Source organism: Humulus lupulus, chromosome 1 (genome assembly GCF_963169125.1).
Source record: "Humulus lupulus chromosome 1, drHumLupu1.1, whole genome shotgun sequence".
Lineage (NCBI taxonomy): Eukaryota > Viridiplantae > Streptophyta > Magnoliopsida > Rosales > Cannabaceae > Humulus > Humulus lupulus.
This window is the reverse complement of record NC_084793.1, coordinates 130,681,060-130,698,429: the sequence shown is the minus strand read 5'-3', so window position 1 is coordinate 130,698,429 and position 17,370 is coordinate 130,681,060. Positions and strand designations below refer to the sequence as shown.

Sequence of the window (17,370 nt, the reverse complement as noted above, 5' to 3'; positions counted from 1 at the left end):
TAGAGATCGAGTCATTTGAACTTGCAGTCTTGCAGGTCCCGTAGCTTGCTCTTGCAGGTCAGCCTTCTCTTTGTACCAAGTTCTCCTTTGCTCTATCAATGGAGGAGCCTCTTCTGTTATGAGAAATACCTCAAACCCACCAGCTGTTTCACTCATTCTCAGGTACACAAATTAGGCACCTTTACTGTTTTCATGTTTCTTTTGCTTAATTAACTTCTTTTATGTTTTTTTTTTTACTTTGTTCACATTTTTCTTTGGTGTTGTAAATCTTGTATATGATAGAATACAGTCTTACTTGAATGGAAAAAGAAAATTGCACTCTTGTAAATGAATCAGGTGGTCTCAGAATTTAGTAGCGTGTCATACTTGCTTTGCTATATGATGACTGATCATATGATGGTATTCTTAAATTAGGTTTTTCTTGTTTGACCTTTTTAAATCTGGTCTAGATGAAAAATGGTCTCTTTTCATTTCCAGATCCTAATAAAATATTAAGATGTGATCGAACAATTCAGTCTTTTGCTAAAACAGGGGAAGGTTTATGCTTAAAGTATGTATTAAATCTGTGTTGGTACATGCACCTCATAAATGTATACATGATATTCTAGTGTAAGGCACGTGTGCACGGGTTCTTGGTTTCCTTTAAGTCTGATATCTACAACCAATCAATAATATTAATGACCACATAATGCCAACAAATGTATACATAAATGATAACCAGGCAATTAAAATATAACAAGTTACAGAAGTCTACTTGACACATGTTTATCTTATAAACCAGAAGTACAGTTGATGAATTTATAAGTTACTAATTTGCTCTCGACAACCTTTTGTTTCTTGCTAACTTACATGTAGTAAAACACTTTACTTGAACCTGGTTAGGCCATTGTAACCCATGAACACTATTTATGTCTTCCCAAGTTGGTATCCTAGTGCAATATGAACCTTAATTTCATGCCATCAAACAATGAAACCATTTGAACAATTTCATAAATTTCAAGTCAAATTCTTTAACTTAATTCCACCAAATAGAAAACCCAACATCATGATTGCTTCAGATCTCAGGAACCATGTAGAATAAACCAATAGCTATCTATACAAGAAAACTTTATAACTAAGAATTGAAACTCATTTTAAAAAATATATATACATATAGACAAATGCATATACCTGTTAAGGATCATTGTAGCCAAGAAAAACTTGGAAAACATCACTGTCAAGAGGCATGTCTACTGTTTTATGACCTTTCGTAACAAAAGTGCTTGTTTCACTTCCATTACAGATCAAGGAACCAACAAAAAACTGGTACTAAAATAAAGTAACACACTATTGAAGAATATTAAGTATTATATTTTAAGGGGAACCCAACTTTGGGTCTTTCTTTTTCTTTTTCTTTTTTTTAAGGGGAACCCAACTTTGGGTCTGCTTTACACTAAACACGTATAGAAAGCATCCACTGAACAGTTTAAACAGTAAGAAAAATAGTAAGAAAAATCTCTTCAGATTCTGAAAACAGTAAGAAAAATAGAAAGCCCAATATTTCAATGCAATATCACTCTTGTAAAGTTTAAACCCATCCACTGAACAGTTAAGCCTTATTCTGATTGGTCATATTCCAACTTTTATTTTTGGTTGTTTGAGCTTGCTTGCCATGTTGTTTAGTTTGTTAGTTTATCATACATGCTTGTTTAATATCTATTGACAAATTTTAATTTTGTATTAATCTTTTAAGTATTGATTATATTCTTTAGGTTGGGGATCGAATTGGCAAGGAGCATTGCAAAGGTAATTTGCAAGAGGTATGGAATTTGTTCTTTTAACTCTTATTATTAATATCTTTAAAATGTTAGAGGAGTTTGAATATCTTAAATATTCATCCATAGAGAAGTAGGTTCTGAGATTAAAATTGTGTGCTGGGGTGATAACGGAAGGTTGAAAACTTGTGTGTATTAGAGAAGCAGGTTCTGGAAAATTTGTTTGTGTGCTGCGGTGATATAAGGAAGAAAACTTATTGTGTGTTGTTTGAATTTTTTGACTTGGTATTGATAGATGGTTAGGTAAGCTTTTATATGTATAGATTAGATTTTTCATTATATGTATAGATTAAATTTTTCATTTAGTCATATTGTTTTCATTATTTCCATATGTATAGATTAGATTTAATTGCCACAACCCAAGCTAAAATCTTGTCTTTGATCCAAACCCAATTAGTTAGTGGCTACCATTTTAGAATCTGATTTTTAAATTAAAAACAACACTAGAATCTCTTGAAAGCTTAATGAAACTAAAGTACTAGAAATTAGTAATAGATTTAGACCAAGAAATCTTTAGTGGGACTAAGAATCATGGTACTAGAAAATCAAGTAACTGATATAACATACAATTAAAAATCTCAGCGCTAGAACAATCAAAACCATTTGAGCAATAAGGAATGAATTTTAATAGGTAAAAAAAGAAAAAGAGAATATATAAACTTTAGAATGAATGAATCACTGAGATGATCTTATCATTGATTCACTATAGCATCTGGTTATCATTATAGCATATATATAATTAGTCATCATGATTTGTCCTACACGTGATGCATAAATTAAAGCAAGGATTTTGTAATGATTACTCATTGGAATTTAGAGTGTCCCACTAAAACAATTCCATTTAGTACTAATATTAAGGCTAATTCTTAACCAAATCCATTTAAAAAATCTGCTTTCAAAACAATAGAAAAAAGAAACAATATCTCATGATAGTAAATTAGTTTCCTACCAGAATATTACCTTCTCTTATTAAAAAAAATTGACAGTTCCTCCATCCCTATTGCCAATAAACTATTGATTTAGTTCCTTCTATAAAATGACATGAAAATAAAAACATCAGTTGACAGTTGAAGCTAAAAAAATAACCTACTATTATTATTCTTCATGAAAGTGAACCTTTTAAACAGTAGGGGGCGCTAAAATGTATTCGATAAACAACCAGCCAAGAAGAAACAAAGAGAGAGACTATGAACCATACTTGAAACTCGTTTAATCATAACTTGCAAGAGGTATGTTTTCTTTTATTTTTGTTAAAATACTTTGCAAATGTTAGAGGAGTTTGAATATCTTAGATATTTATCCATAGTGAAGTAGGTTATGAGATTATTATTATTGTGTGCTGCGGTGATAACGGAAGGTTGAGAACTTGTGTGTATTAGTGAAGTAGGTTCTGAGAAATTTGTGTGCTGCGGTGAGATAAGGAAGAAAACTTGTGTGTTGATTGAATATTTTGAATTGATAATGATTGATGGTTGGTTAATAAATATGGCTGGAATGTTTTCTGATTTTCTGTTAGTTATTTGATGTATATCTGATAAACTTCAAAAACCATAGAAATTTGAAAGTAGAATCGAAACCCATGTGGGGAAATATATTAGAATAATTATAGAAATAGCTTCTTGCAATTCAAAAACTTGGGTAATAAAATGTAAAAGATTTTTTAGTGCACGGCCAGTACATAAAAAATTTTAGTTTGAATATATCCATAAAAAACCAAATACAAAAGAAAGAGTAACATCCCATTAACAAAAGTACTATTTATGAGAAAATTCTCTGGATATTTTCTTGTTTAAAATTTATATATTAAGTGCAAGTCTTGTAGAATACCAAAAAAAGTAGTTCTAGCATATGAAAAACAAATGCATACATTGAAAATAAAGAAAAGAACTAAAGAAGTTAACATGTTCCTTTTTATTTTTTTTATGGAAAGTAAAGAAAAGAACTAAAGAAATTAACATGTTCCTTTTACTTAATTATTTTAAGTCATAACGGTACTTAATAACGCTATGGTAACTATATATAGTTTTAAAAAACCAATGTAGTCTAGTACAGACAGATTAATAATTCCATAAGAGTGGACCCTATTCGTTTGATAATATGTTTTCAAGTGGTCCAGAAGAACATAAGATAACAGTCTAGCTTCAATCATTTTGGTTGGATCATTTTCCATTTTTGACCCTTTGATTCTTCTTTCTCAATGATTGAATGCTATTCATACATACCTACAAATTATGATTACTACAAAATCAAAAATAAATAAATATACAGCATTTGAACCTCAAAATTTGATTCAAAATATCTAGTGGATCCATCCAAAACAAATGTATATTCACAGTTCATGTCAACACTAACTATATATCTATAACTAACCATCACACAGTTTCAATTTATTGCAATTGTTATGGTTTAATTTTAGTTTTTTTTTAATTTTAAATAATTTAAATTTACTTTTAATTAATTATATTAAGACACGTGTATATAATTAGTTAGAGCACATATTTTGTCAAGTATTAAATCATCTCAATAAATTTGAACCCTTTAGTTAGGCCTTCAAATTGGGATTTAACTTCCTTTAATGAGTTTGAAACCTCTGTAAACAGTAGTATCCCTTTTGTATACACCTATAAAAGATTAGAGGATCAACTTAATGAGTGAAGGAACAAAATAGTTCAGTAGTTGATGAAAAATATGTTAAAAGCATCATAACAAACAAACAAAAAAATATTACAAGAAAAAATTTACATTCTCGATTTCATCCCTAAGAACATCATGCTTAAGTGAATGGCTGAGGTCGTGGTGCCACTTAACTACATTGAAAAGAAATGGTGCTTCGAAACAAAACAAAATAGCCCAACTCAACATAATATAAAAACAACATTTAACTTTTATTAATTCTTTTATCATTGAACTGCCAAAAAATTCAACCCATAAAAAAAAAGGTAAAAAGCGAATTAGCACATAAGCACTTAATCATATCATCTCATGGCTCGACCATTTTACAATTTGTGCTTTTAGTCACTTCAATCTTACAGTTAAGCATGATATATAATTGATGGGGGATGCCAATTTTAGAGTGAAACTGCCAATATGATATGATAACTCAGTTCAAAGTTTTATCTTCTACTATATAACCTAAATCTTTATTTTTTTAAGGTGTCATTTTAAAGAGATAGCTTTAAGGTGGTCTATAACTTCAACAACAGTAGTCATCACAATTTAAAACTAGTTTCCAAATGCATTTTTCAAATGAAACATTAACAATAAAACACTTGGTTTATTCAAAAGAAAAAAAAAACACTTAGGATGTGTCTCCAGGTCTAGGTGTTGGGTTGCATGCAGTAACCCTAATAGAAACAATAAAACATAATATACATTTATATTAGAAATTGAATATTGTAAAATTTGTCACTGGTAAACATTCAGACTTGTCAAGTGACAACATCACAGCTTCAAACGTAAGAACTAACATTTACTAATACATGCAACGCTTCAAAGATTCAATGAATTAATTTAAAAATTCTAAGCATTTTTTGGAGGAAAAAAAATGTAATATGCACTGTTTGATGTTTTTGGAAAAAAAATGAATTAATTTAAAAATTCTAAGATTTATTTGCATTTTTTGGTTGAAAATGGAGTGATTATGTAACAGAATTAACGAACTAAGATGAGTACTTATTCTAAACTCTTAAACACACCCAATAAAGCTAAACTGGTCACAAACAACCTCAACTATCGAATGAATCCCTCGGCCTAGTGAAAACTGAATCCTGTCTTCTCTTTGATGTAGAAGAGAAGAAAAGAGAAGAGGAAAACAGAGTGTTTCTTGACTTTTGTTTGTCAGTTTTTCTTTTTTTAATTTTCCTCCCAATTTTTAATGACTAAATAAATGAGTTTGGAGAAAACCTCTTCCGTAGAAGATTTCATTATTTTTTTTCTCACTATTTTTTATATTTTTTTCAACACTATTTATATTGCCACATTAGCTTTAATAGTTGATCATAAAACACATAAAATACTTTTCTTAACAAAATATTTCTAAAGAGTAATAAGTGTAATTTGACTCGTAATAATTAGCATCAAAATAGGCAAATTCTACTCGTTCAAAATTTGTTTAACGATTTATTGGTTGACAAAAAAAAATTGTTTTAAAGGTTAAAAACAGAGTAACAAAGTAGGTGTTATTGTACTATTTTATACGTATTAGTACTTGTTAGAAAAAAAAATCATATAATTCAAAAAGTGATATATGTTATAACACTATTTATCATTTTTAATTGTTTACTGGCCCACTTATGGTACTATATTGGAAAGACAAAATGCAACACATGGAGCAACTCATTGTTTCTTTAATGAAAAATCAAGTAAGTATTTTGATGCTGAAACTATATTTCATGTGGCTGAATTGCAATAATAACTAAGATTCATGTTTAATTTTTTGGTTAGTCTTTACTTTTGTATTTTTTTTAATTTTGATGTTGAATTCATGTCTTTCTATCTTACTTGTAAATAGAATACATCTACTCAGAGTGAGGAGCAATCAAATGTCAATGTTCAATCAAATTCTCATGTTCATTCCACTCAGGTAATTATGATACTAATTATATGAAAATGATAAAATCTAAAACATATAATATTCAATATAAAATCATTTACTGCTGCTGAATTTGTTATATTGATATATTGTTAGAGTGTCAAGAACCACACATTTGGCTCAAAATGCAAAATATTAGATTGGATTGGATCTGGAGAAATTATTGCAGAAGGTTATTTTATCTCAAGTGACCCAAAGGATGAGGTTCACCATGTTCCTCTTGGGCCTAGTGCTATGAAAGTGGGGATAGATCTTGTGAGAAAGAATGATGCATTTCTGTGGAGGCCTTCAACAATTATGTCTACTATAGAAGATGTTGTAGGTAGTATAATTGCATGGCCAGCTGATAAAGTTATAATTAGGTAATTAACTTTTTTTATGTACTCTTTTAGTTTACTATAACTTTAAGTTGAAGCATTACTTATTTAAATTTTGTTGTAGCTAAACAAATGGACTCACAACAAAGACAAGTGCACAAAGGATGATGAATTGAAGGATGGAGCAAGTTTCACGCATGATTTACTTTTGTGTATCTTGTAATGTTTCTATTTTTCATTTTTGAAGTAAAAATTGTTCAAGATTATAAAACTTTATTATGTTATGCTTTCAAACTTAAGTTAGAACTAAGATCTCATGAAGTAGACACATTCATGGTTTGAATTAGTTATTGTTTAATGTAATACTTATGGTTTATCAATCTATTGAGAATTACATTTTATGATTAAGTTTGAATTTTTTTTTATCAAAATACAATAATGAAAATCTTTTAATTAAAAAAAACCATATAAGTATACTTATCAAAATAAAATTTAAAATTTTATTACTATATGTTATGATTTAAAAACATATTATAAGCGTAAAAAATCGTTATGGTTTATATAATATAACAAACTAAAAATGTTATCAAAATAATCAAATGTAACAGTTGAAAAGTGTTATGAAAAAAGTACAAGATTAAACTTCAAATTTATAACCAAAAACTCTATCTAAATGTTATTATTTGAATATTATAGCACCTAAAAATGTGTTATTGAATAGTTTAAGATAACACCGAACATAACATTCAAAAAATGTTATAGAAAATACTGGACTTTTAATAACAGGGGCTATGTTAGCATTTTCAGAAGTGCTATCAATAGTCCTGGTTAGCAGCTTTTAAGTGTTATGAATACTGTTTTTTCTTGTAGTGTAAAAAGAAAGGGAAATAAAGAGGCTTGTGTTCACACAAGAAAAATATTGGGAAACAAATGGTGAGGAGAAAAGATAGAGTTGTCTTTGTTTTTTTTTTTTTTGTGGGGATAGAGTTCTCATTTTTGAATTCCCGTAACCTTAGACCCAGCCTCAGTAAAATGGGTATTACATGGGCTGTAGATATCCGATTTAGACATAACCGGTACCGATAGAAAGATAATGAAATTATCTACATTTTTTATGAAATAGAACTTTTCCTAAAACGCAACTAAAATTGGTCAAAACCCAGCCCCAAGTCACAGGACCTTAGAGCTACGAAAATCACATTTTCCTTATTAGTGTAGATATCCAAGGAAGGAAAGGGGGGTGGACAATTGCAGCTGCCTTTTTGGGTAAATAAAAATGTATTTATTTAATTAATTAGATTTTAGAATTAAATAAATTTATAAGAAATTAACTTTTATTATTTTAGAAAAATAAAAACCTAGACACTATAAATGAAACCTTAGAACCCTAGAGAGCATTTTTGCTCATCTCTTCTCTATACCACAGCCATCCATCTAGAGAGGGTAGAGAGAGAGGGAGGCAAGCTAGAGAGAGAGAAAGGAAGGCTGCCATATTTTTCTAGAGAAGAAAAAGAAAGGAAGAAGAATAAAAGAAAGAGAAGGAGAAGGAGAAGAGGGTTTCGAACCCTAGGTAAGAATCCATCTACTAGTTTCACATATGTGCATTTTTATCTTCTCCTCTTCTCTAATCTAAGGATGATTTTGTGGTTTCTTTCTTTGGATGTATGGTGTTTGGAAATCCTCTATAGGTGACAAGGTTTTCTTGCTAGAGTGTTCTTGATTCAACAATCAAGAGAGGTAATGGTTTTTCTTAGCCTATATATTGGTTTTGATGGGTTTATCTTTGAGGTTGTTGATGGTGATGTTAATGGTTTGATTATTGTAGGATTGGTGATTATGATTGGTATTTTTAAGGGAATATGTTTTGTTTAAAAAGGGCTCATGGGAATGATTGAGAAAATGGATTTGTTGGGGTTTATATGAGGATTATATTTTATGTTTATATTGCTATGGTTATTTTAAATCATTGATTTATGTAAAATGAAAAAAAAAATGATGATAGATGCATTCTAGGTTTTATGTGAAGGTAGATGGGAATTTTGTGATGTTTTATGGTGGATCTTAAATGTTTAGGCCTAGGGGTTAAAAGTTCAATCATGTGTATTTTCTTGTATGTTTTGAAATAATAATGATTTTAGAAATATGATAAGATGTATGTTATTGCCATTGTTATTGTTTTTGTTGGATTTCATGTGTAGATTCAATGGAATAGAAAAAATGGGATTTTATAAGATTGCATGTGAATATGTTAGTAATATTCTTAGAATTATGTATATAATAAGAGTATGATGAGATTTTGGACATGTATGATTTTATGTGAAATTTTTTAGATAAAAGATGAATTTCATGATAAATTAATCTTGCTGTTTTTTTGTAAATAATTGGGTAAAAGTTTGATAAAAAAAATGATTTGCATGCATAAGTAATATCCTTGATGTTACGTTAATTTTATGAAATTAAAAAATGTATTTTAAGTCACAATAAAATGATATTTTACTCAAATAAATACCTACAGAATTTTTATTGTATTTTTAGAAAAATATGAGGTTTTAAATTGAATATGGTGATTTTTAAAGATAAAAATAGTTGCTGGAATTTTTTTGTAAAAAAATGTGAAGTGTTTCAATAAAATGAATTTAATGAGTATTTGAAATAAAATTAATACCCTAAATTTATGGTAATATTAAAAGTGGTATTTTAATATGGTATGAATGCATATTTTGATAAGTTATGATTTTTCTTTATATTGATTGAGAAAAATATTTAGAATCAATTTATTTGTGATTTTTAAAGAAATTAAATAGTGGCTGAAAGTTTGGTGTAAAAAGTTTAAAAATGATTATTTAATTGTCACATATGGATTTATGTTACATAAAACTAAGTCTTAAATAATTTAAATAAAATATATTTTTCCCACACTTAAATATATATTTTTCTCACATCATTTATGTAACGCAATTAACCAATATTAAATTTGATTTTTCTAAAGAAACATATTAATCATAGGTATTTTAATTAAATTCCAAGCTTTTGTTATTTCTTTGTCATTTGAGAATAATAAATAAAATGTTTTGAGAAATTTAATCAAACTAGAAATTTTAAGAAAAATAAAGCATGTTATAAGTCTATTAATTTTAAAACGATAAAAGTAAGATATGTAGAATTATCGTTTTTAAAACGACACAATTATGCAATGTTCCCACGTATGCATATTACATGCAAATCCACTTTTACGTCCAAAATTATGTCTATTATTCAACCATGTTGTTTTTTTATAGAAAGATCATGCATGCAAAGTTGGTAAAGTAAGCATTATTCTTTTATGGCCTTATGTGTAATTAAGAATAATTGCATGTTGTGTGTAACTCTTATTATGTGTGCATGGCCCATGCACACATGAGTTGTATGAAAGGGCAAAATAGTAATTTTATGAAGCTAAGAAATGTCGTTTTGATGATGCTATAGGCTCATTGAGAGGTTGTGAATTTACTTAGCTCGGACCTGAGGTAAGGAAGTTAGATAGATTCTATGATTTTATGCTATGAATGGTAAGACTATTGTATGAATGAATTGTTATGAATTATGAATGCCATAATATGATGATATGTTGGCTTGTATGAATATGATATGTTTATGAAAGGATGTTAGCGTGATGAACGCGACACATCAAATGGGTTACTAAGGATATAAATACGTAACCCAAGTTACTAAGGATATAAAGACGTAACTCCTAAGGCGGACGCGCCGAGGTTATTCAAGGACTAGAGACTCTTGTTTACCTCATAGGGTGACATGGACAACTAGCGGGCCATGCTCATCATGTATGCTGTATGAATGTGATATGATGATATGTTACGATTACGTTATGATATGCTATGATGATATGTTACGAAAACGTTATGATATGCTATGATGATATGTTACGATAATGTTATGATATGCCATGATGTGTTAGATGAACGTTAGTGTTTGTATTTGTTGTATCCTTACTTGCTTATTGTTTGTACGTCCTTACTGGGCTTTTAGCTCACCCCCTTACAGGTAGCAAATAGGATTTCTCTGTGGCACGCGTGGTGACGTGAGGAGTTCTATCGTCGTAGGGTGTATGGCGTGGAGTATCCTATGGACGAAATAAACGATCACTTTAGGATGCCATTTTAATTATGTTATGTTTTAAGAGACTTTCTAAATTATCAGTGGGACTTAATTATTTAATATTGTTTCTTTTGAACTTTGCATAAAAACTCATATTTTCTTTTTAAACTAATGGGCCCAGCTTGCATTGTTTTAAGCAAGTCCCCACTGAGACCTTTATAAAAAGTGGTTTTCTTTATGGACCAACGATATGTGAATGTTTTAATAAGTACTAGTCTAGGGCGTTCTTCACAAAATTGGACACATGTGTGTGCCCAAGTGTGACATATTTTGAGTTACAAATTTGTAACTCCCAAATATTAGCCAATAATGTGCAGATTGTATGTTAAATATTTGAGATTGGATTTCACAAAGCCATTATGAAATATGGTTGTTGGAGACATGTTATTAACTCTCATTAGGTGTATGGAGGTTACAAAAGCATGTTGGAAAGGGTTTGGGACGTTTTGGAAAAACTGAAATTTTATGTGCTTAAAATGGCAGGTTGTCGCAGCCACTGTTTATCCCTAGCCGCGGCTTGGGGGACAGAGGCCAGTGGCCGTGACCACTGATACTCCTGGGCGCGACCAGTGAGGCTGACAACCAATACCACTTTTCAGTTTTTTTCCAAATTGAACGGTTATAACATCCTAAGTAACTCTCAAACCTCCATTTTAATTCAATAAACATCCAATTAAACATTGGTAAAAACCATGGTGGTTGGTGGAATTTGAAATTCAAACGGTATCTCAAACTCTATAAATAGGAGCCTAATGCTCACTTGTAAGACACATCATTTTCTATCCACAAAGCACTTTGGTGGAAAATACAACATAGAGACTTGATAATTCCAAAGAGCTATTTCCTTGATAGATCCCTTAGTGGTTATAAGCTTTTGGACAAAGGTTTTGAACCTTGTTCAAGTTGGTGATCCCCACTACTCTACACTTTGGTTGTGTGAGAGTTTGTATTATTATTATTGTTATTTTCACTCTTTTTTTTCTTGTTCTTATTTACTTGTATTATTATTATTTTGAGTTTGTGATCTTCCTCTTCTACATCTTTCTATTTACTTGTATTTTGAGCAATAGAGTTGTAACACTTGTTTATCTATCATCTTGTCTTTTGTAACCTTTTGCATAGAGTTTTATTTTGGTTTCCCATTGAATATAATATATTCTCTAACAGAATGGTGATCAATTGGTCAATGGATTACCTACATAAGTTTTAGGAAGCTAACATGAGCATTGTTCATACCTCTAAACAAGCCAACCGCAACCTGACTTGAAGCTTGCCACCTCAAGGAGTCATTAAGATGAACTTTGATGCAGCAGTAAGATCGAGGGATCAAATGATTGGATATGGTGTTGTATTTTGAGACCACTTGGGCAGAGTCCTTGCTTCGTGTGCCTGTCTAGTTTCAGCCACATTTGATCCAATTGAAGCTGAGTTAAAAGCAATTCTATATGGTTTGGAAGCTGCTCTGCAACTGGGGTTCGTGAATGTGGTTATTGAGTTAGATTGTCTGAATGCTACCAAGATTATCAATAGGCGGTTGAATGAGGCAACTTCCCCTGATGTGGTTCCTAGTGATATTTTGTTGCTCTGTAATAAGTTTATTAATATTCAGTTTGTTCATAATCTTAGAGAGACCAAGAGTAGCTATGGTCTTGCAAAATTGGCTCTCTCTTTGGCTAATTAATATACTTGGTGACCTGGTTTCCCCACTTCTATTGTTGATTTGATTTTGGCTGATTCATAGCCGGCTTAATGAAAGTTACCAATATCAAAATACAAAAGAGAAAAAATTTAAAATTTGTACTATTAAATGATTAATTTGTAACATATTAGTACTATTGAATTCCAATATTTATATAAATTATCAAAATCTAAAGGATTGACTTTTCAACCTCCTGCACAAAATGTTGAAATTGTAAATTTTTTTTATGCTTAAAGTTTAAGAATTTTAAAATGTTAAGAGATCAAATTTTCAACTTTGGATGTAAAACCTTTTAATCGTTGAATGATCATTTTGTTGGAAATAAATATGTGGACTAGTACAAACATATATAACATTGTTGAATAATCATTTTTATTAATGGTATTTTTGGAGACCATAATGGGATGGTGTTAATTTTTTAAATATATAGGTGGTCTCCTTGGACACATACTACAAAACTATGTGACCAGCCTATTGAGTTTACATACACTCTTTTTGATCCAACACTCAAGGCCCAATAACCATTATTAATTCATTTTGTTTTATTTTGTATATATCTAATATACACGATAATTTTCAGGGTTATGGTTTTTGGGTTCTGAAATACACAGAGTGCAGTAGTGTGATGTTCCAAAAGAGACTATCTCACTCTACTATCTTTTCTAACTCTTGTTCATAATTTTAGTTCATACAAGATGAGTTTAAGGTTAGGAGAAACTAGCAATGATGGAGGTTAGTTATTTCTAACTCTATCATTAATTTATGGTATGCTTTAAAATTCAAATACATATTGTTTTATGAGCTGAATATGTAAATTTGTTGTGAAGATCTTTGTTGCTCATATAGTGAAATATTTATATCAATTGGTACTAGAGCCTTTGTATTTGATTTTAAGGTTGCCAAAATTATTTGCATGTTGCTCTTTGAGTTTTTAATTTTTATTTTTTAATTTTTTCGGAATTAAGTTTTTTTTTTAGAATAAATTTTATGAAATTCAGATTTGGTGTTTTATAAAACAAAATGAAGCTCGCATGATATTATAATGGTGATTAGGAACCCTTTTGCACCATTTTCCCCAAAAGTTTCATGTTTAAGAGCCTCCATTTTCATATTTGTTTGGGTTAAGAGAGATTCATTTTTGGGCTTCCTAGTTCATGCTTTAAAAAGCATTTTGATCAAAATAAACCCCATAAATCCCTTGGAGTTGATTCAAGGAACAAATCAGTTAATTTTTGGCTCAAAATAGTGGCCAGAAGCCATTTTTTAGGCAGGTCACGAACCGGGTCGGAGAGCCCGACCCGTTTGCAAAACGGGCAAAGAAGAAGAACCCTAGTCGCATGCTAACGACACGTTGTTTGGGCCGAACGAGGTCGTCATTTTCTTCCCCAAAACGACAAGTCATTTTTCCCAAACGACATGCCATTTTTGTCGTTTTTTATATTTAAAAAAATATTTTTTTTCTGGGCCGTTTTTGGGTCGGGTTTTGGGGATTTTTTTTCTTTTTTTGGGCCTATTGTTGTTTTCTTTCTAATTAGTCTTTAGACAATAACAAAATTTAATTTTTTATATATTAATTTATTTGTTTATTTGATTAATTTTTTTATTATACATTTTGGTGAAATCATTTTATATGATTTATTTATATATATATATATATTTTTTTTTAACATAATATTTCATGATTATTAAATTCTTGCCTCTCGTAAGATTTAACATGTCAATTATGAATATCTTGATTGATATTGATATATTCTCACATTTCGTTGAATAAATAAATAAATTCTAAGATTCATATGAATAATTTATATTTTCCTATCGATAATTCTATTATTTGGTAGTTTTGCTTAGAATGGTGAAGGAAATTTATTGAGCATTATGAATCACACATTTTTTTCATCCTGTCAATAATAGATTGATGTATTTGATTGTAATGTATTGGCAAATTTTCCTTACTTGTAAAATGTTCTATTTTTACTTATAGAACTTTAGCATATAATGATCATTTTGATTATTTATGGATCATTCAAGTTGAAGTTGGAGTACAAACAACGTGATTATGTTGATCAATGTAAATTGATAATTGTTACTCTTGTGTTCCTTCAGCTTTGAGCAATCATGGACTCTCGTCTATATTGATGCTTAATGGGACTAATCATATGGAGTGGGTTTGATCTCTGATGATGAATTTGTCAATTATGAAGATTCACACAGCATTGAAGGAAGATGCTCCTGCTAAATCGACTGAGGATTGTACAACTGAACAGAAAACTTCCTATAAGGTATGGAACAATTCAAATGAAACATGTAAGTTAGTGATCTTGTATCACATGGATGATGCTATTCGTGGTACTATTCCTGAAACTGAGAATGCTAAGGAACTTCTCAAGGTCATTGCTGAAAAGTATGTGGAGTTTCCCAAGTTTGAGTGGGAGCACTACCTAGGCAAGATCCAGGATACTGTTTATGATAGGGTTAGTGGCATAAGATATCATATAAGTCAGGTGGTGTCTGTTCATATGAAGTTGAAAGGGCTTGGCCTTGATTTAGGAGATAATTATTTGGTCTGGAATGTCATAAGGTATCTACCTCCTTCATTTGACTCAATTTAGTCTAGTTACAACACTCAGAAAACTCCTTGGACTGTAAGTGAGATGACTACCATTCTCTCTAAAGATGAAGATGATATAAAAGCTAGGAAGGGAAATTCAATTTCCATGGTGACTTCCAAGGATACCCCTAAAGAAAATCCTAAGGAAAATCCCAATCAGAAGAAGAACTTCTATAAAAAGCCACACTTCCTTCAATGCACCCAAAACAGCCACACTTCTAGAAGTCCAGTTATGATGGAAAGGCTATTGGATCTTCTAATGCACCCAAAACAGAGTGTTTCACTGGGAAATGCAACTATTGTCATCAGAAGGTGTTGGGAATTGTGCCCTGAAAGCATATGTAGTAGACATTGTTTTACGAAATAAATAAATAAATTGAATTTGTTATGCATATATTTTATGGACTATATTATTTTGTGATAATATTATGTAAATATCAGAAAAATTCCTATGTTCATATATGTGATCTCAAACACGTATTGGTATGGGAGGATTGTGTTTGAGATAAATGAACTTGAATAGTTCACAGTAAAATAAAGTTAAGGAATCTTTAGATTAATTACTGCAAGTACGATCCACTAGTATTATGAATACATATGATCTAGATCCAGATTACTGGTGTAGTAAAACACTTTAGTGGATGTACTTTATATATTATAGAATATATAGAACTGGACCAGATATGTTTATTAATACTTAGTTAAATATCGTTTCGAAGTATTAATTAAATGTATCAATTGATGATCATATACAAATAGATCTTAATTCTGAAGTTACTATGAACTCTTGTTTATGTTATATAAGTTCTTTGATTCACTCGTTAGGGTCTGTCAAAATGATCAGGCTAGAAACTTTTTTGTTTTTGGAACTCATTAATGTAAATGGCTAGGGACATAGTATATAGATATTGAATATATACCTTCTCATAAGAGATTGAATAATGGTTCTCTTAAGGGTTAACTTTTGGGACTGAAAGGTTATTGAGCTCAAATTCATAATTTACTTATGAATTAACCTTCACTAGTAAAGTCAATGATACTTAAGGAAACAATATATAATTAAAAGGGTAAAACGGTAATTTTATTCCCGATTAATAATGAACCATTATTAGAAGGTTAATTTGTATGTAATGATTATATCAATGGACGCTTTATTTTATAAAGTACTTAGTAAATGAAATGTCTATAATTACAAGAAAGCAGTCGCATATTTATAGTGGAGTAATCATGAGATTAATAAATTAAGACTATTTAATTAAAGATTTTAATTAATAATCTCAAATTTATTGGAGGTTGGAATTACAGGTTCATAGGTCCCCACAGCGGCTCTATCAACACTATTCAAGGCAAGAGTTGATATAAAGGGAAAAATGGTTGAAAGACATATTTCATAAAAAAATTGTTCTTTGGGCCAAATATACAATTATGTGATAATAGTGATTAATTAATCAATTACAAATTAGTTGTAACTAACAAAATTAATTAATATTTAATATTATGTCATTTTTGAAATTATATTAAATAATTAAATTTATTTTTGAAATTATATTAAATAATTAATTAATTATAATTTTTGAAATTATAATAAATTAGATATTTATTTTCAAAATTATTATTTAATTTAAATTAGATTTAATTAATTGGTAGAATTAATTAAATATATTTATTTGCGTGGGAGATAATAATCGGATAAGTTCAAATTAGATTTGAATTTAAAAGATTGATATTTATTCAAATAATTAATTATATTTGATAATTAGTTAAAAAGATAATTAATTCAAATTTGAATCAATTATCGGGTTGTTGGGTTTTATCTGATGAGGTAGTTTGAATAAATAATTAAATAATTATGGAAAAATCAAATATTCCTAAAATATAGGGTTGTACATGACACACACAGTCCATGGACTGTGTGTGGCGTGTACTACACATTTTTCAGGGATAGATTTTTTAATTTTATTTATTTAGTTAATTAATTAATGAAAAATTCAAAAGTTAGTTTTTGTATATTTTCATTAATGAGATAATTAATTAATTAAATTGCAAATTGGTTACATATTTATTTTTTAAATTTAAATATTTTCTATTTAAGTTAGACTTATCATAAAATAAGAAGAGACTCTGTTATTCACTCTAAATGAAATAAACAATATTTTTCTATCTCTTCATGAAAAAGATATAGAACC

General features: G+C 29.5%; 1 protein-coding gene and 1 long non-coding RNA gene across 2 annotated transcripts; both read left to right on the top strand.

The window, feature by feature from the left end:
• The first annotated feature begins 6,131 nt into the window (after positions 1 to 6,131).
• Positions 6,132 to 7,008, top strand: LOC133818294 (uncharacterized). The gene is made up of 4 exons (XM_062251073.1): positions 6,132 to 6,175; positions 6,325 to 6,396; positions 6,502 to 6,767; positions 6,847 to 7,008. The coding sequence occupies exons 1-4, from the start codon at positions 6,140 to 6,142 to the stop codon at positions 6,848 to 6,850; spliced, it is 378 nt and encodes a 125-aa protein (XP_062107057.1). The 5' UTR covers positions 6,132 to 6,139; the 3' UTR covers positions 6,851 to 7,008.
• A 1,143-nt stretch (positions 7,009 to 8,151) lies between these two features.
• On the top strand, positions 8,152 to 11,630 carry LOC133818287 (uncharacterized). The gene is made up of 4 exons (XR_009885870.1): positions 8,152 to 8,292; positions 8,411 to 8,459; positions 10,188 to 10,228; positions 10,749 to 11,630. It is a non-coding gene; the product is annotated as an uncharacterized LOC133818287 (long non-coding RNA).
• Positions 11,631 to 17,370: the final 5,740 nt, after the last annotated feature.